Genomic DNA, 23,261 nt, shown 5'->3' on the forward strand with positions numbered 1-23,261 from the left:
AAGAAAGGGGTCAGCCACAGTGGCATGCTCTTGCCTACAATGGCTGCCCCTGCTGGATGACATTTGGACAAGCGCAATATATAAAGGCATGGCTTGCAGCCGATGCTGCTGCTTCTTCATTCCCACTTTATTCCTCTGGCAATTCCTTGTCTTTCTGCCAACTACTTGCTTTTTCGGGCACTCTTTCATTATGTGGAATCTGAATGCGAGCTCTGTCAAGGGCGTCTCCGTCAAACTCATCACCCCGCAGGTGGCAATTGTTGAAAGCTGCGGCGACTACGGCAATGTTCTTGCCGGTGATGTATCGTGGGACATTGCGTCATCTACCCATATCAAATCCATCGAAGTTGAGGTCTCTGGCCGCTACAGAGCCGAGTGGGTCGAAGGTGTCGGGCCCAGCCGCATGCAGCACTGTGTCGACAAGCCAGTTTTCCAAGAGACGCAAACACTCGCGCCATTTCAGCCGGCAACGGGCGTGACCGGCCACATGCCTGCGGCCCCCGCATACCAGCTGGAGAAGTCAGCCACCGATGCATTAATGGCACATGGTCGGTATTGCCTGCCCTTCCAGCTGCAGCTGCCCGACTGGCTGCCGCCCAGCATTGCCACCCACGTTGGCCAGATCGAGTACACGGTTGTGGCTCGGATCAAGTCGGCTGCGCGCTACAACTCGGTTGTTTCCAGCGACAAGCAGCCGCTGACAATTGTGCGCCAGCTGGCGAAATCCGACGAGCTCGAGCGCGCAGCCGTGTACTGGCACAAACTCGAAAGCACTGGCCGTGTGGGTGTGCTGGTGAACTCGCGCACAGCCAGCGTCGGCGATAACCTGCTGGTCGGCCTGCAGTTTGACAATATCGACCGGCGGACATTCAGCTCAATTGATGCGTCTGCCAAACTTGTTGAGACCATACTATACAAGTCGCCCTGCGGCCATCGCAGCAAATCGGTTACGCGCACCGTCGGCTCATTTAATGACATCGTGGGTGCAGATCAACTGTCGGTTGAGAAGCTGCGGCTGAGGATCCCCAACAGCACTAGGGTCGACTGCCAGTCGGCCCATGTCTCGGTGCGCCATGTCCTGCAGGTGTCGCTGAAGATGCGCGAGCACGGAAAGCAGCAGGCAGCTACCGGCGAGTTCACCGCTGACATTCAGGTTCTGCCTAATCCATCCTCCCTGGCGCTGCCATCGTACACATCCGTAAACCACGATATGCTGATGTAAGATACTGCTCCGCAGGTGATCGTTAGTCTGCTGCCTGCTCCAGACTTCCCACCCCATAGACTTTCTCCACACATTGCCATGCATAGCCCTTTTACCTGTAATTAAGCATAAAACTCAAGCGCACTATCTCTATGGCCACATGGCTGCTGTATTTCAGCAATGTCGAACATCACGGTTTTTGGCCCATGGCCCTAGTGTCATACCCCCTCGACTCTGACGCGAATTGCGCTGTATGCACCCTCACCATGTCGCCAGGCATTGCCTGTTTTTGTTCCTGATTGCTGCAAATATTGCCTATTGTTTCCTGTTACCCAATGTTTCTCAGCTACTTCCTCACAACTGCCGCTCTGTCAATTGGCGCTCTCGGTGCCCAAGTCACCCACGACTGGACAATCTCTGAGATCCCGGTCAATCTCGATGGCAAGCACCCACGCACAGCTATTGGAGTAAATGGCCAGATGACAGTGCCGGTTGTGCGTGCTCAGCTGGGAGACACGCTCGTGCTGCGTGTGCACAACAAGCTGGATGAACCAACTGGGCTACACTCGCATGGCATATTCAACAACGGCACCAACTACTATGATGGAGCCGGTGGCATTACCGAGTGTGGAGTCGCACCCAAGTCCACTTTTGACTACCGTATTCCGCTGGTGCAGACTGGCACATACTGGCTACATGGACATCACGGCAGCCAGTACATGAATGGATTGCGTGGGCCGCTGATTATCACAGATCCCAACGGCGAGCCGTACGACTACGACGAGGACATTGTGGTTGCCATGGAGGACTTTTTCCCGCAAACATCGCACATGACCATGGCTGGCGAGCCTGACATGCACAAAATGAACTCGACCGGCATGGGGATGGGGATGGCGGACCGCCAAACCAACCAGCTCCCGCTGCGCGACAAGATAAAGGTACCAGAAGACAAGTACCCGATCCCTCTGATTAACGGCCAGTCCACCCTCAAGCACCAGAATCTGCGCTTCACGCCCGGCCGCACGTACCGCATCCGTCTGCTCAATATTGGATCCACCATGATGTTCCGCTTCGGCATCGAGGGGCACGACCTGCATATAATCGAGGTAGATGGCCTGGCAACCAAGCCGCGCACTGTCAGTAGCGTCGAGGTCGCTGTTGCGCAGCGTGTCTCGGTGCTAGTTACCGCCAAACCGCAGGCTAGCCACAACTACCGGTACCACATTGAGCAGTTCTCGGACATTTTCCCCGAGGTTAGCGGATTCAACCCGAACCACCAGGAGGGCCTAGTTTTGTATAGCAGAAATGCACCCACCAGGCGCTGCCGTGACATCACCTGGGAGCATTTTGAAGACATGAAGCTTACCCCACTGGATATGCTGCCACTGATGACACCAGACGTACGCCACGATATCACGCTGACTGCCAACCGCGTCGATAACGAAATCACCGGCATGTTCATCAACAATATTTCGTTTGCGCTGCCTGCTGTGCCAAGCATGTTCACAGCACTTGCTGCGCGCGGCCAGATGACCACAAAGACATTCCCGCGCAACTCAAACGTGCACGTTCTCGGGCATTTGCATGTGCTTGAGCTGCGCATATTTAACCACGATATCGTGCGTCACCCAATGCACATGCACGGCCATTTCTTCCAGATCGTCGAACAAGGCGTTATTGGCAAGCCAGAGACTGCAGTGCGCTCTGGCCGCTACCCAATGCGCCGCGATACAGCAGTGGTCCCGCCTGGCCACTACATGACGATGAGGTTCCGCGCCGACAACCCGGGCGTGTGGATGTTCCATTGCCATATCGACAAGCACGCAGCCAGCGGGCTGACTATGCTGTTTGCGTGCGCACCCGAGGTCATGAACGAGCGTATCAAGGTCCCAAACTCTGTTGTTGATCACTGCCACATGATGGGCATTGATGTTTGAACAAGTACATATCTTCATTCGTTGTTTATTTTTAAGCATTGTCTAGTTTGTCAAGCACCAGTGGAATATATAGTCTGCCTGCATCTGCTAGCTGCCTGTCCGCTGCTTCATAAGACCAGCATACAGTTTGTGGGGGAGAGAGAAGTCACAGGGCTGGATCTGCTCGATGTCGCTTTCGTCGTCCGCTTCCACGTCCTGCTCATCGTCCGACTGCTGCATTGGTGGGGACGAGGATGGATGGTACATGGGCGGATCGATATTGGGTAACCGCGATGCCTGGACAAGCAGCTGCTCCAAAACTATAGACGTAGAGTGTGCCAGACGTCGCTCGCCCGATGTGAGCAATCCCTCTGCTGGCCCCTCCCCGGCTACTTGGCCCTCGTTCGCTCCCTCTGCTTCCACACCAGCGCCTGGTTGAGGAGATCCAGATCGGGTAGATGGCGGGCCAACAGCCGGTGATGCCCGCCCACTCCTCACCCGCGCCTCCTGGAACCCGGCTGAATCGAGCAATGATGCCAGCTCCTTGCGCATACCGATTCGCTGTCGCTTGTGCATGTTTGCTGTCGGTGCATTCTCAAGCTTCTTTAGTGTTTCGTTGATCAGCAACGACTCGTCGTGCTCAACAGTCGGTGTCGCTGCTATCGGTGTCGCGCAGCTGTCTATATTTGCATGCAGTTTTGGCGTTCGTCCTGACTCTTCCTGCCAGCGCGCGTACTGATAGAGCTCGACCTCCCGAGTGCGCACGCGTTTTTCTACGTATTCTGGCTTGCGGTGCAAGTGCTGGTAGTGGGCGTCGCTAGTATCCTCCTCTTGGCCATCAGCGCCCAGTGCTGTTTGCTTCTGCTGCTGTTGCCGCATCCGCCTTCGCCGTAGCACTGCTGCTGCAGGGCTATCGTCGATGTTTTCGCCAGCAGTTGGTGCCTCGTCTATGACCTCAAACAGAGGCAGCTTGTTTTTGATATACAGAGGCTCATCGCCTTCTGCTGCCTCAACCACCGGGTGATATACCAAGCCTGGCGGCAGGCGTCTGCGCTGACAGTGATCGGGCAGCGTCGAGCAGGGACCGGTAATGAGCACCAGGCTCTCTAAATTGAATACATCCACGTTGTGTGCGCCGTCATTGCTGTCCATTTGAAACGAAAATGAAAACAAGTCGCGAATTTAAAGTCGAAAGAACCACAAACTGGTTGAAAAACAGACTTCGATCAGCCCCTACCCATCAGGACATCACGTGCTCGTACGCAGATGCATCCCTGGGAGAAGTGTAAACCATGGAATGCAAAGCTAGGATCCATACCGCACTTTGGCGCTGTGGTTACGGAAACATGTGTGACAGGTAAAGCAGTGCTAAAGCAGGACCCAGTGACACTCCAAAAGACTTCCTTCTCTTCTTTGTCGCCTTATAACCCTGCTTCTAACCTTGCATCTTTATCTTCACACAGATGCAAATGTACCACACTACCATAGACATACAGGCTATACTCACACATTGCAACTTAGGCGCAACTTGCGTATAATGTTGCGCATGTTCTTGCATATGCTCTTGCTGTAGTTAAAGGTGTCAGACAGCTGACAGAACGCCTGGTTCCGTGGCTGGAATTGACTCTCACCGAGCCTATCAGCAACAGAGCAGATATAGCCGATGCCTGGGTCAAAGCCAAGGATGTGTGAGAGCATCTCCTTGCCTTCGGGTCTTGCCAGAACCCTTCCGGTCAGTAGCACCCGTCCACTGCAGCAGCAGACAGACTCGGATAAGATTGGCCAGTCTGCTGCGTACTTCGAATGTGTCAGCAATCGCAGAGCTGGTCGCTCTTGACCTTGCGCCTTTTTCTCGATGCAGAGTCAAAAACAGCTGATATCTTTACCTATATCTTTACCTATATATAAGATTTTACTAGGCAGGCACCTGAGGGCTCACTGCTTGCGCCAATGTCTATTTCATCGGGAACACCCGCTAGGCCACGACCAACACCTTCGTCACTGAGTGCAGCACTTTGGTTTTGTTTGTTTCTTTGATATCATTACAAAAAAGGAGCACAGAATCTATATCCGGGCATCATGTGTGCTCATGGCTGGAGCCACGCCCATAGTCTAGCTGTTCTTGTACTTGTGCTGCGGGGTGCGGCGGATATAGTGCTTGTCCTGCAACCGAGTCACGCCAGTGTAGACGCCAAAGCCGACCATAGTCGTGATGACAGCAATAAGAGGGAGGGCATCCTGGGTGACAGGGACGCCAGCGACCTTGAAGAACGTGCGGCTCAGCATTGTGTGTAGTTGTGTGTGAAGAGAGAAAATGTAAGTGAGAATTGACGGAAGATGTTTGTTGTCCTGAGCAAACAGTCTTGTTCAGCTCCACCCTGCTGGCCTTTTATCTAAATCCCGTGTGCCTTGGAGGCGGCGTGGTCCAGTATGCTTATCGTATGGTGCTGCTGAGTGCCAGCACCTCATGTACTGGCCGACAACAGTAGGAAAATAAAGACTGTTGATTCGGACAACACCACTCGACAAAATATGTAAAGTGGGGTGGGGTGGAAAAGGTGCATCAGTAAATGGCGTGAGCCTCTAAAAAAGGAGCAAAAAAAATGCAGTCCGAGAATCGCCCTTTACCATGGGGTGACTTTGTGACCGCGGGCCGCCGTCTCACGAACCCGGAGCTTTGTCTCCGACGCTTCACGCAGGAGTAACTGACAAAAGGGTGGTCAATTTCAACTGTCCGTTTATTGGTGGGAGGAAAAGGGACTCGAGTTACTGATACAGTCATATAGCAGGCTAGTGCTCGCCAGAGCTGGATGTGTTCTTGTATGCGTGTCTCGGACGGGTGCGGATGTAGTGGGGGTCGTTGAGACGGGTGAAGCCGTGGATGATGCCGTACGTGCATCCCGCGGCCGTCACAGCGAGCAGCGGGGCAGCCTCACGGGTAAAAGGCACCTGAAGGAACTTGAACATCACCTTGCCAATTTTGTTGCCAGCCATGGTTTATACCAGTCGACGATGTGAGTGTAGGGAAGTGGAAGCTTGTAGAGGAAAAAAGCAGTCAAAACAGAGACACAAAAGGGACACGCGGCCTGCTTTTGTGCAGCAGCCTCCCGCCGCTCATTTATACCTGGCCCACGCCGTGACGTGGAGGCGTTTAGAAAGGAGGAGGGGAGAGGTTCTGAGACAGCTGAAGCAGTAGCAGCAGCGAGCAATGGCCACATGAGCCCAAGCCGCATATGAGCGATTTCCAAAGTGCAGCTCTGCTAAAACTCCCCGAAAGGGAAAACAGGCAGCACATGACCGAATCTCCAGATTAGATGATCAGCGCCATGATCGCTGGCGGTTTGGCTCGGGGGTTTGGACCGCCAGGCAAAGACGCCGCTGCTTTTTGTTTATATCCTGAAGATCGCGCAGTATCAAATACTCGGATAGAGTCTAGAACGTTGCCGAAGTGAGGGATATGTACTGCCACAATGGTGCAACGCACGCGCCCACACAAGCCCGACAGAGACATACACTCCCAACCACAGCGGCTGACAAAAAAGTTCCCCCCAGCTCTCCTTCCTCCTTCCTCTCCCCGCGTTATAGTTCATTAATACTAACATCTCCATTGCCCAGAAATTGAACATGTCCTCGTCGTACCAGTTTCCCCAGGCAAATAAAAGCGCCTACGACACAGATGGCGCTGAAGGGTATCTCGAGCCAGTGCGGATCAGCTCGGCAACGCCTGCGCCGCACCAGCCCTCCGTCGACATCACGGCTATGGGGGAACCCGAATACCGACCGTATGCAGGCTCCTACAGCGCAGCGCCAGCGGGAAATGTGCAGAACGATCAAGAAAAGAGCCGCGCAACTAGCAAAGACCACAAGCGGTCGATGTCAAAGGGCAACGAGTTTGCCGATGATGGCGACATGTTGGGAATAGCCGAGATGTCGCATCTTAGGGCATGTCGTCTATGCACATACTTGATGATCCGGATTCTCCAGATTGTGCTGGCAATCGCATGTCTCGGGCTCATGGCCAACTCGCGCACTGTAGGTAGCCAAGTGTCAGCACGACAAGTACTGTGAACAGAAATGGGAGCCATACACTAACCAACTGCTATGATGTAGAAGGCCGGAAGTGACCTGGGTGGCATTGTGCCTAACACGACGATTGTGTTTTACGTGGTAGGCGGTGTCACAGCGGTGGTGGCAGCAGTGTCGATTGCGCTGAATCTGTTCAGGAGGACACGGGTGTATATCCGCACGTCGCGGCTCGAATGGTCGTCGCTGGTGCTCAACTCGCTGATATTTGCAATGTGGATGATCTTGGTGCTGATTGACGTCGTCGCTGTCGACTGCTCAACCAAGGACGGTGGGTCGTGGTGCAAAAAAATGAAGGTTGGGCTGGCCATGGCACTGATATCCGCCATGCTGTCGCTCATCGTCGTGGTTCACAGCTTGAGTGTGCTTATCCGCGGAAAGAATTTCATAAAGGCTTAGAGAAAATAAAAACACGACTAGTGCTGGACCGCCATCAGCGAGCCAATGAATGTCAGGATCATCTTGGGCTTGACCTCGACGATATCCTCGGGCAGGAGGAAGATGGTTGCGCCCAGCTTGCGCGCAATCGAGATGGCGTACTTTGCGTTCATCTTCTGGTCATCCTCGTTCTGGCCTGCGGTGACCAGCTGCGGGTCGACGATTCCAGGCTTCATGCCATTCACAACGTCGAGCAGGAAGCGGCCGGTAGCCAGCGACGAGTCGCTGAACGACCTGATGGGCGCCGCAGTCCCGCTCTTGGCAGCGGTCTGGTTGGCCCAGCTGACCATGTCGCGGTCTGTGACCTCTCGGCCGCCATTGGCAGAGAGCGAGGCTAGGGTCTGGATGATGTTGGCACGCATCAGCTGCCACACAAGGGCCAGCACCAGCGTCGGTGTGCCATCGGTGATGTCGGCGCCCTGGATACCGACGAGTGAGAAGCGGTGGGCCTTGCCCATGTCGACAATCATGTTGGTGTTCTCGAGCTGCTTGAACCGCATCAGCGGGCGGCGGTTGTTGACACGCTTCCAGTTGACAGAGCCAGGGAAGATCTTGTCGAATGCCTGCAGCAGCACCAGTCCGTCCTTGACGTCCTCAAACAGATAGTTGACGAACGGGTCGACGTTGAGGCTGTTGAGCCACAGCGCAAAGGCACGCGCCTCGCGGTCGTACTGCATGTCGTCTAGGAAATCGTCGAGCTCGGCATGGTCCACCTCCTGGTCGAGCGGGGCCAGGCACGGGTGTGTGTTGAACAGCAGTGCAACGAAGGCCAGGTTGAGCTTCGGGTTACCGTTAACAATGGTCTTGGGGCTGACGTAGCGGCGGCACCCAATGCGCTCAGCACCCTGCAGCATAAGCTCGGCGCGCTTCATGGGGTCAGTCTCCTGCAGCGGCGCGCGGTTGCACTGCTCGGGCACCAGCTGGCTTAGCAGAACCGTGTAGTTCTCGCTGTCCTTGATGTCGCCGCTAAAGTTGGACACACGGCGGTGGGACCCTGCTGCCGCCAGGTGGTAGTTGAACCAGCGCAGCAGGATGGCGTCGGCCGGCAGCTTCAAAAAGTCCTCGAGCGTCTCGCCGTCCTCGAGCAGGCGGTACAGCTCCGGGTGCAGCTTGATGTCGATGTTTGCGAACAGACCAATCTTGATGATCTGCCAGATCAGGCCCAGAATCAGGTGCTCGCGGCCCTCAGCCAGGTCCTGCGAGCCAATGTTGACGACGCTGCAGCCGATGGCCTTGGCCGAGTTGATGACCACGTTGTTGTTCTCGGTGACCTGGAACGGCGACAGCTTGCGGCCGCGGTTCAGCACGCGCTCGTCGATGGTGTCCGGCGACGAGTAGTTGATCAGCTTGGAGAGGATGAGGCCGTCGCGGCATTCGTCAAACAGCTGCATTGTGTTTGGGTCGATAGGCAGGCGGTACCCAATGTCGCTGTCGCCGTTCAGCGCAAAGTTGATGTGGTTCGTGAACTCCTCGCTCTCGTCCTCGTTGATCGTGTGCGCCGAGCTGGCGTTCTCCCGCGACTTCAAGATAGTGCGCTTCTCGTATGCCCGGTTGCTGGTGATTCCTTCGAATGCCTGCGCGGCCTTCTTGGCCCCGGCACCGCCGGCCTGGTCGCCCTCACGAAGCAGGGCAACAATCTAGTAGCACCTTCGTGTTAGCGAAACAATACTGCTATGCATGGCGTGCTTGAGCATCATATCACTCCAATCCACCACTTACCTCAACAAACTCGTCCAGCTCCACCACGTCGGGCCGGCTAACCTCCACACGCTTCAGCGCTCCGCGGATTTCATCGTACTGGCGCTCGGGCTCAATGCTCTGCACCGCCTTGACCAGGCTGCGCTGGTTCAGGCCATTGTTGGCGTCCAGGTCCAGAGAGCTACATACGAAGGCGCGTCAGTATCCACGCAATCTGCTGCACCCGCGAAATCAGCATTCCCCAAATACATACCTGAACTTCTGGACGATGGTCTCGATGTCCCACGGCTTCAGCACCGGGTGCTTCTTTGAGAGTCGCTGAATGTCCAAATTCGACATTTTGGTTGATGAAAAATTGGCAAAAGAAAGAGTGTCGGAAAAGTAAAAGCAAGAGGAATGACGGCGAGATATGGTGCGGCAAGATGCCTGCTGGTGGCCCTAACCCCATGTATTCAACAAGTGACGAGTCCTCACAGACTGTTCCTTTTTCCACCATCGTGATTTTCTCGTCGCGTTCCAGGCATGGGCTATTTCATGCCAAGACATTGGCGCCTAGAACACACCCGCTACGGCTGCGGCGGCCCTGCCCTTGGCCGCGGTAAGAGTGTAGCTAGGCTCCGGCACTCCTTGCTGACGCTGTCTCTGAAAGGGAACCGGCGGACACACGGCGCCGGTTCTCAGACGCGTGCCGTGATTCCCGCCTATGCTGATCTAGGAACCTTAATCAGGACACGGAATCGTTCCGCAGCGCTGGTTGTCTAATTATGCCTCCTTTTTGCTGTTCTAGCTACATTGTTTCGATCCCGTTTGTTTTGATTGTCTTTTTGTAATGGAGGAATGCAGCGAATTGCGACGGTACGAGCTCGAAGCCATGGAAGCAGTCTACGCTGAGGACTGCACCATTGACTATGAACGCAGCAAGGGGACAGTTTGCATTAAGCTTGCTGAGGACCTCTGTGAAACAGCTACTAGAAACAGCTTTGGCAGGGCCATTCACCACCTGCCGCCAGTGCAGCTCAGCTTCACTCTGCCGAGCCTCTATCCGTTGCAGTGCCCGCCGGAGATCAAGGTAGCTTGCGACTGGCTGACTCCAGAGTCGCTTGTAAGCATCACACAGCTCCTGAACACGATCTGGTCTGAAGATGGCGGCAGTGGTGTTCTGGACATAATGGTCAGCTCGGTCCGATATGATCTCGATGCAGCCAATCTCCAGGTCTTGCCTGAATCACTAGACAGGATCATGTCGTTTGACAAGCTCAAGGAGAAGGAGGATTTTGAGTCGCACACCTATCCATGCATGATCTGCATGGAAAAACAGTCAGGCAAGCATTGCGTTAGACTATCATGCTCGCATATACACTGTCGCCAATGCATGGCTGGGTATCTGGGCATGCTAATCGACGAAGGGAGCGTGGTTTCGCTACGGTGTCCACACCCAGACTGCCGCAAGCCCAGCTCGTCATCACGGATCACAGCCGAGGAGCTCGAGGATCTGGTGGATGCAGCACATGTCCTGCGATACAAGGATCTTTTGGACAAGCGGCGAGTCGAAATAGACGGTGGGTACGCGTGGTGTCCGCGGCAAGGGTGCGGTAGAGCCGCTAAGCGCGACTCCTCGGTCGACAAGCTCTGCGTGTGCTCGTGCAGGTTTGCGTTCTGTCTCATGTGTAGCAGCGTGTGGCATGGCACAAACTACTGCAAGGTGAACAACCAGCAGGTGATTGTCAACAAGTACAGGGCGGCGCTAGAGTCAAATCCAGATGCGGTGAGGCAGATGGAGAGGCAGTACGGCAAAACTGTGCTGGCCCGCATGCTGAAGGCGGTGCTGGAAGAAGAGGAGACCATGGAGTTTATCCGCAGCTCCACGCAGCAATGCCCGTCATGCTCTTTGGCAATAGCAAAGTCGTATGGATGCAACCATATGGTTTGCTCGCACTGCAACACACATTTCTGCTACCTGTGCGGTGCGTTCATTGACAAGGGCGACCCGTTCATCCATTTCAACGACAAGGGGTCAAAGTGCCACATGCGCCTGTTTGAGGGTATCGTAGAGGACGAACAGACTGCAGAGGATGCAGAGGATGCGGACGAGGCAGAGGCTAACCTGCTCATCAACATGGCTTTAGGCGACGACTAGGAATATTTTTAGATTCACAAGCTGTTCGCTCCAACCAAAATAGATATGCCAACCATGAGGCGCAAAAGGCTATTGTTGAACTAGGACCAAGCGTTGGCAACTTTCAAAAGGCGCATGTGGCCATCTGTGAACTGCGATTCAAGCAGTTGCACACTGGTATATAACGCAGCACGGTATTCGGGCGAGAACAGGTCCTTTGCCGTATGTCCTTTGGAACCCCAGCCACTGCACATATAATGAGCGCATCACGTCAGCCTCGCTTTCGGATAGAAATCATCAACGTTTCTGACATGGACAGCCCGAGCCCCGATGAAAGCCGTTCCAATTCGCCTTTGCCGACCACCGCAAATCAAGGAGATTTTAGGAGTCTGAGCACACTTGTAGAAACACTCGACTCCTTGATTCATACCGCGAACACGAAAGCCATGGAGATCCGCCGACGTACGTCCATCTTGGTTCAAGAACTACCAAACATTCCTACTGATGCTGACTTGGACTCGGCGGAGCTGGAAAATGAAGTCGAAGCATTTTTGACGCTGCGTCAGCAAATTAAGCAAAAAATGGAAACCCTCAATAACGCAATGGACAGTTGTGTTGCTGGGGCTATGGATGAGTATAGGCTTGAGAGACGGCGCATACTGGAGGTGCAGGAAAGACTAAAGAGGGCTCAGGAGATGGATCGACAGAGGCGGGGAGGGAGGCGTACGGTTATTGTTGGCGAGCAGAGGCAAAGAAATCTAAGGATGCTCTGCGACTACATCGCAAGTCTCGCGCTGTCAGACGGTAACAATACGGAATCGCCGAGCTGAGGTCTGACTTGGAAGGGATGCATGGGGCAATTATTTTCCGCGCAAGCTAATCGTGGACGGGGTGCCACCTGGCCAATGTACATTTCGCTCACATGTATAAAACCGCGGCCATCCTGGCGCTGACATGGCTTACTATCGACATATTCCAAATAGTAGTTCATTTCCATCAGACTGCCATTACTTTTTTATATTTCCGACCATGTCGTCCAAGGTGTCTTCCATATCCGAGTTGAAAATACATGCGGTAGACTCTACAGATTCTCTAGTCATCAACTCGCTTCCAGACTCTGACTCTGGTGTGATACCCTCGGTTGGAACATCAAAATATAAGCCTGGCCGCACCAAGCTCCACGCCTATAACAAGAAACAGCGCTCTATTGCGAAATTGCGGATGCGTACAGCGAGAACCAAAGCGTTTTTCTACGAGCAAGAACAGAAGCTGAAATGCCGGATGAGTCAAGTCGAGGCCCAGGAACGAGCCTTGCGCACCAAGACAAATGACCTTGTTGTCAAGCTCGCCAAAGCAGATAGTCTAAAGACCGAGTACGACGAGCATGCAAAACGGCTTGAGCGCAACAGAGATACAATGGCCGACCTAGTCCATCGCACCGACGAGCTAGTCCAGGTACACAAGACGGTTAAGGCTCATGTGGTGAGTCGCATCAACGAGCTCACAAACACGTACAAGGTCATTGAGGACACCGACATTGAGGCCAGCAGTGTCAATACCACCCGCTCCAGCTTACCTAAATCTGCAATTTCCTTAGCAAGGACAGCAGATAAGCTCAACATCCACCCGACCGTCACCAGGATTATAGCCGGGCTGAAGGACGTGAAGATTTTCAGCTACCCCGAATACGCCGAGCTCCAGAAAAGGCTGGAAGATAGCGAGTCTCGTCTTTCTGTGCTCGTAACCGAGAATGCCCGTCTCAGCCGCATCATCGTCGCCCTCGAGATCCCCAACGAGGATGCGTTCCAAAAGCTCGAGGCTGAATGCAGCATGGTGCTGGACCTGCAAAAGAAGGAGCACGAAGAGGAGATGGAGCAGCTCAAGAGGGAATGCGATCAAAAAGTCGAGGATTTCTGTGTTCTGGCCAGAGACGCCAAGGCAGCTGCGTTTGATAGATACAGGTACCACATCCGCATCCTTGAAGATAACGTGCGGGATTTGAGCAAGAGACGCGAAGAGAAGGCTGACAATGGTCCTGTAGCTCCCCGGCGGGTGATGGCTGTTCAGTCTGGCCAGGCTGCTCTGACTGTCCGGACTGTTCCATCTACTCCATCCACTCCATCTGCTCCATCTGCTCCACCTGCTCCACCTGCTTTGGCGACTACGGGTCGCCAAGCTACACCACCTGTTCAAGCTACTGCGTGTGCACAGGCGTTTCCAAAGGTGCAGACGTCATCAGGCCAGTCACCCCCCAAGGCAGTGCAAACTGTGTCTCAGCCTCGTCAGGCTGTGCGTAAACTATCTGCCTGGGCAAATTCAGCTGCTCCTCATGTGAAGACCATGCGGCTAGCTCGATCCAGACCATCTGCGCAGCCTGATCACGCTGCTCAGCAGAGTAAGGATCAGTTTGGAAGAACATCTATGCATGCAAAAGTTACTGGCTACGACGAGGAGTTCGACGCATATGAAGTGAAGATGCTATTGGCAGAGTCTGCTGATTCTATGAACAAGTGCCCGCCCCCTCATGAGTCCATGTACTATGACGAGACTGGGGAGCTTTTTACTCGTCCTGACTGGAAGCGTGCTACCAAGTTGTACTTTAGAAGGCTCGTCGGCAGGTTCTTGTCCTGCTAAAGTTTGAAAAATATAGCTACTCATGCCGTTCTTCGCATTTGTTGGGATTTTATTCTAAAGCGATGAGTTTAAGACATTTGAGCCACAGCCTGTGCATTCAAATAACTGAGCCAGATACCTATATAAAGCGACTACATTCTGGGACGGTACCTGCAAAAAGATCTATCAGTATATCTATTCCTCACTTTCTCTAAGCGAAAAGTACAAAGTTTCCAATGGCTGTGTAAGTTCATGACAACAAGACCCAGGACCAGAGTAGCAAAGCGAACATTGCTACCAGTCAGCAAATCGGTGACCAACATCTTGAATGGCTTACCAACCCGGGCAAATCTCAAGCACGCATGTGTGACAAAAGTAAAGCGCATGAGCCTGGAAGACATGCCTTTTCTCGTAAAAGATCGAGACAAGAGCACTCAGAAACACAACAGGAATGACTCGCAGCAGAGCGCAAGCCCGCTGGTTCACTCAATCGCAAAATTTCAGCAAAAGCAGGAGATCGCTCAGGCCAGGGTTAAGTACAAACCGCAGAGGAGCACACCAGCTAATGTCCACAAGTCATTGAACAATGAGTGGTGCCGAAAGGTGATGGCACTCGTCAGACGTCCCATATATCTAAAGTCAAAATATATAGTTTTGTAGGACAGGATCTCGATTGCTTTTATGGATTTTGCACGAGGTCAACTTGCCAAAATGGTATAAAAGGGAGGTGGATAGCGGCGAATATACCAGCAAAAGATCCAATAATCACTGTCGCCACCGTCCAACTGCCAACTACCTTTTGAATCATGTATGCGACAAATATCTTACGAGACGCATGCTGTCCACTCAGTAAATTATGTCCGTGCGGCGGAGAGCCAACATGCCTTTGCTGCTCTGGGACCTGATACATACCAAATTGAATAAATTCCAGGCAGAGGCTGAAAACCATGCTACAGGTGTCAGCATTTGCCTAACCAGCAGTGATCAAGCTAGACAGTGGTCTGTGTCCAATGCCACAGGGTGCTTTTCAGAGTACCAGCCCAAAGGCGCAGTTTAAAATCTCGCCCTCGCAAAGAAACTCCAAGAGCAAGCTGATGAGTCCACGCAAAAGCTGGGCAAAAAGGACAAGGAAATCGCAAAGAGCGCTGCCCGAGCTCTGAAGCTGGGTGGAGAACACAGAGCTAACAGAGAGAATCCGACAGGTTGAGCAAAGACTGGGATACTCCATTAGACCCAGCGACGACTACAAGAAGCAGTGCCGAGAAATAACGGCAGAAAATGACACCGCAAAGTGCGGGCTGGAGAACCAGCACCTGAAGCAGAGAATTCACGAGGGGGTGTCTAGAGGCTGGCGGAGTCGAGGGAGCAGGGGCAGCAGTACAGCAGGCACCACGAGGATGCACAGGCAGCAATGGAAATCCAAACTCAGCAGCAGCACGCCATGCACAAGCAGATTGAGCAGCCTTCCAGTCAAATCGCAGCTCTGATATGTACCCACCAGGGGCTAGAGCAGAGATGCAAGGCGGCCCAACAAGAGAGCAGCCGCCATGCCCCGCTCCCGCTAGATCAAATAGACAGCCGTCAGCTGGGGAGCGGGAGGCGTCAGGCAGGATTGCTGTGGGTGAACCCGTAGCGGTCTAGAAAGAAGGGGGTCCAATTTTGATGAAACAAAGTCAGACTAGCCTATGCGCAGTGTATTGGAGGAGTTTCGCAAGGGGGATCTAGATCGGAGCAGAACCAGAGCCGGGAAGCATTGACTCGGTGCAGGACCCGCGTATCATGTGGACAGGACAACAGCGGAGATATGGTGCGATAGGAAACAGGAAACCATGCGATGAGCGCAACAGGTCGGGATGTCAACATTGGGCAATAGATGATGCGAGATGGCAACCAACTTGTGAATAAAAAAAGCATGATGCAAATATATGCAGAAGAGCAAAGTGATGCCCTCCCTAGCCCCAGATAACATGCTTTCCAAACGATGCCAGGACTGGCTGGCAAGGGAGTGAAGGCTTTGGAAACCATGTTTGATGGACACAGCGTCATGTGGGAGGGAGGGCTAGTTCCTGAGTCGCCATTAAAACAGCCCGCGGCCTTGCGATTCGTGGGTATGTGGCCGATAGCATTCACAGTGTCTGATTTCAATTCAGCGCACTGGCCGCCTCCTTGTATTTCGCCACTCTCACATGGGGTTGTCTGCTCCGAGACAGGGGAGATTCGGGGGTTCGTGGATTGAAAATCTGTAGGACTGAGGAGAGTTGCCAAGAGGCAAGGAATTTCCATACGGGGCATTCTGGCAACAAGGCCAGAGATCCGGGTTGCTCGGGAGGGGACTATGGATTTTTTCTGCCAAGCGACAAAGACAAAAATCCGCACACGAAGCTGGGGGAGTTTTAATGAATCCTTAAGAAACTTTTGACCTCTTATCGGAGGAGACTATAAAACAGAAGTGGACTGGTCAGCTTGCCAGGCCGTTTCGTTTTCCCCTTTGACTCCACAGCCTATTTTTTTAGTAGTCTTTCTAACCTACACGCACTGCTTCTTGCAATACCTCCTCTCCAGCCCTAGTATTTTTTTTATTGGCATGCCTTATTCTGTCCAGTCTGCTGTCGCATCTTCCTCACCCGCAGACTACCGATAGAACCCAGTTTTCCGTATATCAGCCCAAGCTTATTATTTTCAGAAATGCTTATAAGGCAAGCGATTACAGCACGCATCCCGCAGCGCCTGCCTGCTACACTGCATCTGGGCACCCGGACCGGTGCTCGCAAGCTGAGCCAGGACGCAGCGCATGCCCCCGCAACCGTGCCGATGGAGCCGCTAGGGACGCGCAACGGACGTCTGCAGCGCGAGCGCGAGCTGATCCTGAGCGTGCTGAGCTCGGTGCCGAGCCCGCGCGAGACACGCAAGTTCCTGAACAGCGTGCAGGCAAGCGAGACGATGCGCAGCCAGCGGCAGTTTGCCGAGCGGCAGGCGCAATTGACGGTCGAAAGGCCCCAAGGCAGTATGATTCATGGAGAGCTTCTGCAGCAGACGCGCATGGAGCCCGAGCTGACCACAGAGGTGCCTAGACGGCTGACAGCGGCGGTGTTTGTGGACGGACTGTCGGACCAGTATGCGTATGAGCGGGCGGGCAAGCTCCTTGCGCAGATCCAGCGGCTGGGTGTGACGCCGATTGTGCTGGTGGCCGATGAGGACGCGGACGGGTACCGGGACGTGATCAAACGGGTGCATCGGCTGGCGGATGCGATTGAGCGGGAGGCGGGGCGTGCACGGCCGCTGAACGAAGGCGTGTTTTACTCGAACCCATACACGGACTCGCAGCTGTCGGTGGACCCGGAGCTGATCGGCTCGGCAATTGCGCAGAACCAGATCCCGTTGATCTCGCCGCTGGTGGCCGACGCCAAGCTCCAGCTACAGGTCCTAGGCATCTCCAGTGCGGCGCCGGCCCTGGCCCGAGCCCTGGCATCATCGACGTCGGCGCATTCCCCGATGGCCGGCACGCGTGGTGATTTCTCGCTGCTGCTGGCGCGGCTGATATTCCTGGGCAGACACGACGGTGTGGACGCCAGAGGGTTCCAGCGGTTCGTCAATCTGGAAGCTGACTACGAGAAAGTCTACAGCGAGTGCCTGCAGAAAGACACTTTGGCGCTGATGCGCCAGTGCCTGGGGATCTTCCCGCCGACAGCCGCTGGCATTGTCGCGTCGGTGTACTCGGATCCAGCATTGGTCATGAAGGGCTTGATTTCCGAGAAGCCCGTCAGCGCACAGCACCGCAATGCCGCACGAAAGGTGAAGCTGACCGAGAGGAAAATGTCGGGCACGCCGCTGTATACGCCGCTGGCCAATTACCCGTTTGTCAAGATCGGCGAGGACCGTCCAGCGCCGGCAGCGGCTGCACCCAAGCGGCCAACGCAGTTTACTTTGCTGCGCCACGGCTTCCAAATCCAAAGCCACACCGACCTCTCCACATGTGATCTTCCGCGGCTCCGCCAGCTGCTGGAGGATTCGTTCAAGCGCACACTCAATGCCAGTGCATATTTCTCGCGCCTGCAGGAGCTCTCGCAGCATGGCGGGATCCGCATTATTGTGGCGGGCAACTACCAGGGCGCCGTAATAGTCACCAAGGAACCATTAGGGAACGGCAGGTATTTGGCGTACCTGGACAAGTTTGCTGTAGCGCCGACGGTGCAGGGGACGGGCATGGCGGATATTCTGTGGGCGCAGCTGCAGAGCGCCTGTCCCGAGTGCCTGTGGAGGTCGCGCAGCGATAATGGCGTTAATCCGTGGTATTTCGATCGCGCCCACGGCCATTTCCGCGCGCCTGTGCCCGACTCGGGCACCAGGTGGGTGTTTTTCTGGTACCAGCAGGAGACGCCGGCTATGGCCCCCGAGGAGATCCAGGCGGGCATTGAGGTGGCCGGTCGCATTCCAGCGAGCTTTGAATGATCAAGCCAGCCAATCAGTGGTCTACCAGATGAATAGGCTGGTCTATTTTAGGCGCTCTTTTGTTCACATTAATGAGAAGTATGCTGGAGCATCGCCTCTATTTTTTAGGTCGCATAGTGTTTGGACCTCTTGTCTCCAGTATTTCTCTTTCGGCACACAGCCCAGCCCACTAGCGTTTATTTTTCTTCTATATTGCTTTCTCATTTTTGAAAATGGCGACAGATGCAAGCACCAAGACAGGCGGTCCTGCAAAGAAATCACTGCGGTCCAAGCGTCTTATGCGGCCTGGACCAAACCCCACCACATCTGCGTCAAATGAGCCAACCACAAGCCAAGACAACGGCAGCAAGAGTGGTGAAAAGAAGGACGAGGAGGTCAAGCCAGACGCAGTGAAGGACGAGGAGGTCAAGATAGACAGCACCGATACCGCCGAGACCTCCGACGAAAGCAGGTCTCCGCCGGTTGAGGAGCCAAAGGAGGAGCCAAAGGAGGAGCCAGAGGAGCAGCCAAAGGAGGAGCCAAAAACGGAGCCCGTTGAGGAAGCGATAAAGCCAGAGAGCGAAGAAACGCCCGGAAATGCAGAGGCCGCAGATCAACCGCCTCATGTGCATGAAGCCGTGACAATAAACGAGCCCGCGCTGCCACCGATTGCCGAGTCGATCTCGCAGGAAAGCACCGAGGACTTTGTCGAGGCCAACGAGTCGTTAACAGAGACCACATCCAGCCAGGCCAAGACGCAGCCGGACGCAGTCAACGAGCAAGCGCCGCGGCCTACTGTTCCCTCGCCTACTGCATTCGGCCACACTACTGACCACGCAGATAAGAAGCACGAGCCTGTAAATCACAAGCTGAACCGGCTCTCGATCCCAGTCATCCCTGTGGCACACCCCGGGTCGCCGTCGGTGTTCGACAGTCCCCTGGAGGCCGTGGGCCACAATGGCGGCGTGCTGGGCCGCAGCGTCAGTGTGCGCGTGCCCGGCGGCAATACGGTTGGGCGCCGGCGCCCGTCGCTCAGTGGCCGATCCTCCTCCGGCAAGCGCCGGTCAATCATGCTGACGTCGTTCACGCCGCCGGTCATGGCCAACGCACTGTCTGCCGGCAGCACCGCGCGGTCCTCGGTGGACAGCCAGACTGAGTCCTTGGTTTCCGGAGACTCAAGCAGTGCGGTGGAGATCACCATTGGCGGGAAGCAGTTCCAGCGGTCGTCGGTATTGGAAAACGGCATGGCTAGGCGCAGCAACCGCGTATCGCCGGAATTGGCGAATGTAGGCGGTGCGATTCTGCTCCGGCCCAGTGGCGAAATAAATGCAGCGGCAGAGAAGAAGTTGTCGCTGCAGGGCATTGGAAGCAAGATTTCTAGTGTGGTTGGTGGCAAGACCAGCGCCGAGCAGCCGCCTAGTCCGCCGTCGTGGATGAAAGAGGTACAGCGGCGGAAGCGTGAGAAGGAGGAAGAGGAGCAGCAACAGCAGGAGCAGCAGCAGCAACAGCAGGAGCAGCAACAGCAGCAGCAGCAGCAGCAGCAAGCGGCAGACAAGGCGCGCGAGCAGGAAATCCTGGAGACTGTGGAGAAAGCTGAGAAAGAGGCTCAGAAAGAGGCTCAGAAAGAGGCTCAGAAAGAGGCTGAGGCTGTGGAGAACCTGGAGTCGGTGAAGCTGGACGAGGACACGCCGCTATCAATACTGGCCGAGAAGCCAATTGTGCCGTCCAAGTCAATGCCAGTCGCCGTGGACGCCGAGCAGCCGATTGCACAGAAGCCAGCACGCTCCATGTACCGCACGCTGTCGGCGTCGCTGGGCATGGGCAAGGATGACGCAAGCGCCTCCACGGCATCGTCAAGCCCGGCTGCCCTGGCAGACCGGCAGCGGTCGACATCGCAGACCAGCAGCACGTTCTCGCAGGCAGCTGGCAACAACGGGCTGTTTGCAGCCGTGACGTCGTTCTTTGGGCGGACCAGCAGCGTACAGCCGGTTATGGCGTCGCCACCGCTGGAGGACGACCAGGCAACGGTGGAGTTTCCGGCGATGCGCGCAAGCCAGTCGGTTAACGGCGAAGCGAAGGACGATGCCATGGACGAGCTGATGCGGCAGCTGGAGGCCCAGAACCAGCAGATCCTGAGCGACAACAAGGCGCGCGTGTTTGCACGTGAGGCCGGCTGCGAGCCGGCCGAGGACAGCATGGAGGACGAGACAGACGTTGATTGGGACTTCTGGGGCAATCTGATCAATGACTACGAGCGCGTGGCCAAGGCCGAGTCGCGCAAGTTGGCGCGCCTGGTGCATGTGGGGATTCCGCGGGCCATCCGCGGCACCGTGTGGCAGCTGATGACAGGCGCGCGCAACGACGCTTCGCTGGGCGACGCGTTCCGCGCGCTGGTGGACAAGGACGCGGACCCAAAGATCGAGAAGCTGATCCGCCATGACCTGGCGCGCACGTTCCCCAAGCACGCATATTTTAAGGACGCAGGCGGCGCAGGGCAGGAGGGTCTGTACAACGTCCTGCATGCGTATGCGCAGTACGACGCCGAGGTCGGGTACTGCCAGGGCCTGTCGTTTATTGTGGGCCCCTTGCTGCTGAACATGCCCGACGAGGAGGCTTTCTGCGTGCTGGTCAAGCTGATGTTCACATACGGCCTGCGCGGCCACTTCTTGCCCAGCATGGACGATCTGCAGCTGCGGCTGTTCCAGTTCGACAGTGTGTTTGTCGAGGCGCTGCCGTTGCTGAGCCGCCATTTCGCGCAGCAGGGCGTCGACTCGACCATGTTTGTTTCGCAGTGGCTGATGACTTTGTTCGCCTACCGCCTGCCAATGGATCTGACCATGCGTCTGTTTGACGTGGTGTTTGCCGAGGGTCTGGACTTTTTGCTGCGCGTCTCCATCGCCGTGCTGCAGCGCTCGCAGACCCGCCTTCTGAGTCTGCAGTTCGAGCCGATTCTGCAGTACCTGAACGAGGGCCCGCTGTTCGCCTTCTACGTGCACGCCTCCAAGGCGCAATTGGTAAGGGACGCCAACAAGATCACTGCCGTCACCCCCAAGGCCCTGCAGAAGCTGCGCAAGCGCTATATTGAGGAGGCCGAGCGCCGCCTGGAGGAGGAAGAGGAGGGCGCCAGACTGCGCCACGAGAACGAGGATTTGGCCAAAGAAAACAGCCATTTGCAGCAGATGCTGCAGCAGGTATCTTTGGAGCACAGCGATTTGGCCGGGCAACTGGCCGGACTGCAGCGCGAGGTGCAGGAGCGCCGGAGCCAGGAGACGAGGCTCGAGGAGATGGTCCAGAAGCTGGAGACCCGGCTGGCCGATGAGCGCGGGCGTGCCGAGACTGCGCTGCGGGAGGACATGGAGAGGCTGGCAGAGAAGAACCTGCAGCTGACCATGAAGAACCAGCAGCTGGAAGACAGCATGCAGGACATGGAGGAGGCATTGGTGCAGATCAAAGTTCTGTATGCTGAGAGCGAGAACCAGCGCGAGCTGCTGGCAAAGCGCTTCGAGGATCTGCGCCGGGCGCTGAAGTAAAATAGCCGAGGATTTATTTTCTTTTATACATAAGCTAGCTACAGCCGGCCAAGCATGCTCCTGTAGTGCCGCCGGGCGTTGAGGAAACGCCGGATATGCATGATGATAACGTCGAGGATAAAGATGATCATGCGTGCTGCTTTGTTTCTTTGCTGAAATAATAAGAGCTGAAAGGGCGGGGCTCTGAGAAGGGGCTCAGAAAGGCTTTTATACAGCTTCACCTGTATTTGTCACACAGCGGCACATGCCCAAAGTGTTTTTACACTACAAGTACACTTTTAGAAGTAAAGGCCCTACACCGGGATCGTCGACATGCTACTGTACCGCAGATGCCTGACCGGGTACTCCTCGACCACCGGGATAGCCGAGACCACCAAAAACACCTCCATCTCCCTGTCCATCTCGCCATGCACCACCAGCGTGCCCAGCTCGCTGTCCTTTTTCGAATACCTGACCACCTCCGCCAGCAGCCTACCAGTCGCCTTGTCCACGCACGTAAACGCCGTCCACGGCTGCTCCCTCGACACCACCGCCGGGTTCTTTGCCTCGCTATTCCTCGCCCACTTGAGCTGCAGGTCGCCCGGGTACGTGAAGCTGTACATGAACGGCAGCGGGTAAAGCGAGGTCAGTGTGATTTTCTGCGTATTCTCGCTTTCCTCGTAGGCCGGCGGCGGTGGGGGCGGCGAACTCTCGGTAGAGATGTATTCCAGGGGCTTGCTGTCCAATTGCGATGTCGTGCCGATATCGTCGTCATAATACGCCGGCCCGTCCACCGGCTCTGCCAGCTCCTCGTACATGGGCGCCAGGGACTCGGGCGGTGGCGGCGGCGGCGGCATCTCGATAGTGCGCGAGAACACGAGCTCGAACCCCTGCATGTTGCGGTGGCATGTCCACAGTAATTTGCCCGTAGCGTCGAGGAATTGCTGCACTGCCGGCGTCAGGCCCTTGACCTTTTTCGTGCAAATTACCTGCTGTGTGTCGGTGTCGACTGCCTGCACGCTGCGCGACAGCACCTGCGGGTACTTTAAATGGTAGTGTTTGCGCGCTGCCAGCGTCTCCTCGTACGTGGGCAGTATGTCGGCTGGCGGTGATTGCGACGGGGTGCTTCCAGAGGCACTCATTTCGTGCATTAAGAGTTAAAAAATTAGTGTAAGAAAGCAAATAAGAAAGGCGAGGTGGTTTCCGCATGTGCTGGTCAGCAGGAATGTGAGATATTCGCTCCACAGATTACCAGGTCC

The 23,261-nt window shown here is 55.3% G+C and overlaps 12 protein-coding genes across 12 annotated transcripts; 8 read left to right on the plus strand and 4 right to left on the minus strand.

Annotated features, from left to right (window-relative positions):
* The first annotated feature begins 135 nt into the window (after positions 1-135).
* Positions 136-1,343, plus strand: DL89DRAFT_268309 (uncharacterized protein). The gene has a single exon (XM_040887871.1). It carries the CDS (start codon positions 191-193, stop codon positions 1,220-1,222), a length of 1,032 nt encoding a protein of 343 aa, XP_040742247.1. The 5' UTR covers positions 136-190; the 3' UTR covers positions 1,223-1,343.
* Positions 1,344-1,536: 193 nt separating this feature from the next.
* DL89DRAFT_247415 (uncharacterized protein) lies at positions 1,537-3,138 on the plus strand (the record flags this gene model as incomplete). Its single annotated transcript, XM_040885124.1, has 2 exons — positions 1,537-2,139; positions 2,194-3,138. The coding sequence occupies 2 exons, from the start codon at positions 1,537-1,539 to the stop codon at positions 3,136-3,138; spliced, it is 1,548 nt and encodes a 515-aa protein (XP_040742248.1).
* A 12-nt stretch (positions 3,139-3,150) lies between these two features.
* Positions 3,151-4,312, minus strand: DL89DRAFT_268310 (uncharacterized protein). Its single transcript, XM_040887872.1, has one exon. The coding sequence runs from the start codon at positions 4,267-4,269 to the stop codon at positions 3,226-3,228; it is 1,044 nt and encodes a 347-aa protein (XP_040742249.1). The 5' UTR covers positions 4,270-4,312; the 3' UTR covers positions 3,151-3,225.
* Positions 4,313-5,448: 1,136 nt separating this feature from the next.
* Positions 5,449-6,545, minus strand: DL89DRAFT_177973 (uncharacterized protein). Its single transcript, XM_040883860.1, has 2 exons — positions 6,088-6,545; positions 5,449-5,617 (listed from the first exon to the last, which is right to left on the minus strand). Exons 1-2 carry the CDS (start codon positions 6,348-6,350, stop codon positions 5,485-5,487), a joined length of 396 nt encoding a protein of 131 aa, XP_040742250.1. The 5' UTR covers positions 6,351-6,545; the 3' UTR covers positions 5,449-5,484.
* A 196-nt stretch (positions 6,546-6,741) lies between these two features.
* Positions 6,742-7,591, plus strand: DL89DRAFT_293724 (uncharacterized protein; the record flags this gene model as incomplete). Its single annotated transcript, XM_040890420.1, has 3 exons — positions 6,742-7,149; positions 7,228-7,532; positions 7,582-7,591. 3 exons carry the CDS (start codon positions 6,742-6,744, stop codon positions 7,589-7,591), a joined length of 723 nt encoding a protein of 240 aa, XP_040742251.1.
* A 25-nt stretch (positions 7,592-7,616) lies between these two features.
* On the minus strand, positions 7,617-9,675 carry DL89DRAFT_293725 (putative SAC6-actin filament bundling protein, fimbrin; the record flags this gene model as incomplete). The annotated part of the gene is made up of 3 exons (XM_040890421.1): positions 7,617-9,275; positions 9,358-9,517; positions 9,590-9,675. The coding sequence occupies 3 exons, from the start codon at positions 9,673-9,675 to the stop codon at positions 7,617-7,619; spliced, it is 1,905 nt and encodes a 634-aa protein (XP_040742252.1).
* Positions 9,676-10,131: 456 nt separating this feature from the next.
* On the plus strand, positions 10,132-11,584 carry DL89DRAFT_268311 (uncharacterized protein). The gene has a single exon (XM_040887873.1). The coding sequence runs from the start codon at positions 10,166-10,168 to the stop codon at positions 11,471-11,473; it is 1,308 nt and encodes a 435-aa protein (XP_040742253.1). The 5' UTR covers positions 10,132-10,165; the 3' UTR covers positions 11,474-11,584.
* DL89DRAFT_318238 (uncharacterized protein) lies at positions 11,529-12,282 on the plus strand (the record flags this gene model as incomplete). The annotated part of the gene is made up of 1 exon (XM_040891095.1): positions 11,529-12,282. Exon 1 carries the CDS (start codon positions 11,677-11,679, stop codon positions 12,280-12,282), a length of 606 nt encoding a protein of 201 aa, XP_040742254.1. The 5' UTR covers positions 11,529-11,676.
* Positions 12,124-14,113, plus strand: DL89DRAFT_268312 (uncharacterized protein). Its single transcript, XM_040887874.1, has one exon. It carries the CDS (start codon positions 12,482-12,484, stop codon positions 14,084-14,086), a length of 1,605 nt encoding a protein of 534 aa, XP_040742255.1. The 5' UTR covers positions 12,124-12,481; the 3' UTR covers positions 14,087-14,113.
* A 2,367-nt stretch (positions 14,114-16,480) lies between these two features.
* DL89DRAFT_177556 (DUF619-domain-containing protein) lies at positions 16,481-18,620 on the plus strand. Its single transcript, XM_040883859.1, has 2 exons — positions 16,481-16,765; positions 17,204-18,620. Exons 1-2 carry the CDS (start codon positions 16,751-16,753, stop codon positions 18,512-18,514), a joined length of 1,326 nt encoding a protein of 441 aa, XP_040742256.1. The 5' UTR covers positions 16,481-16,750; the 3' UTR covers positions 18,515-18,620.
* Positions 18,621-20,688: 2,068 nt separating this feature from the next.
* On the plus strand, positions 20,689-22,023 carry DL89DRAFT_224782 (RabGAP/TBC; the record flags this gene model as incomplete). The annotated part of the gene is made up of 1 exon (XM_040884713.1): positions 20,689-22,023. One exon carries the CDS (start codon positions 20,689-20,691, stop codon positions 22,021-22,023), a length of 1,335 nt encoding a protein of 444 aa, XP_040742257.1.
* Positions 22,023-23,221, minus strand: DL89DRAFT_268315 (uncharacterized protein). Its single transcript, XM_040887875.1, has one exon. It carries the CDS (start codon positions 23,142-23,144, stop codon positions 22,317-22,319), a length of 828 nt encoding a protein of 275 aa, XP_040742258.1. The 5' UTR covers positions 23,145-23,221; the 3' UTR covers positions 22,023-22,316.
* Positions 23,222-23,261: the final 40 nt, after the last annotated feature.

This window comes from Linderina pennispora (genome assembly GCF_002104995.1).
Source record: "Linderina pennispora strain ATCC 12442 chromosome Unknown DL89scaffold_9, whole genome shotgun sequence".
NCBI lineage: Eukaryota > Fungi > Kickxellomycota > Kickxellomycetes > Kickxellales > Kickxellaceae > Linderina > Linderina pennispora.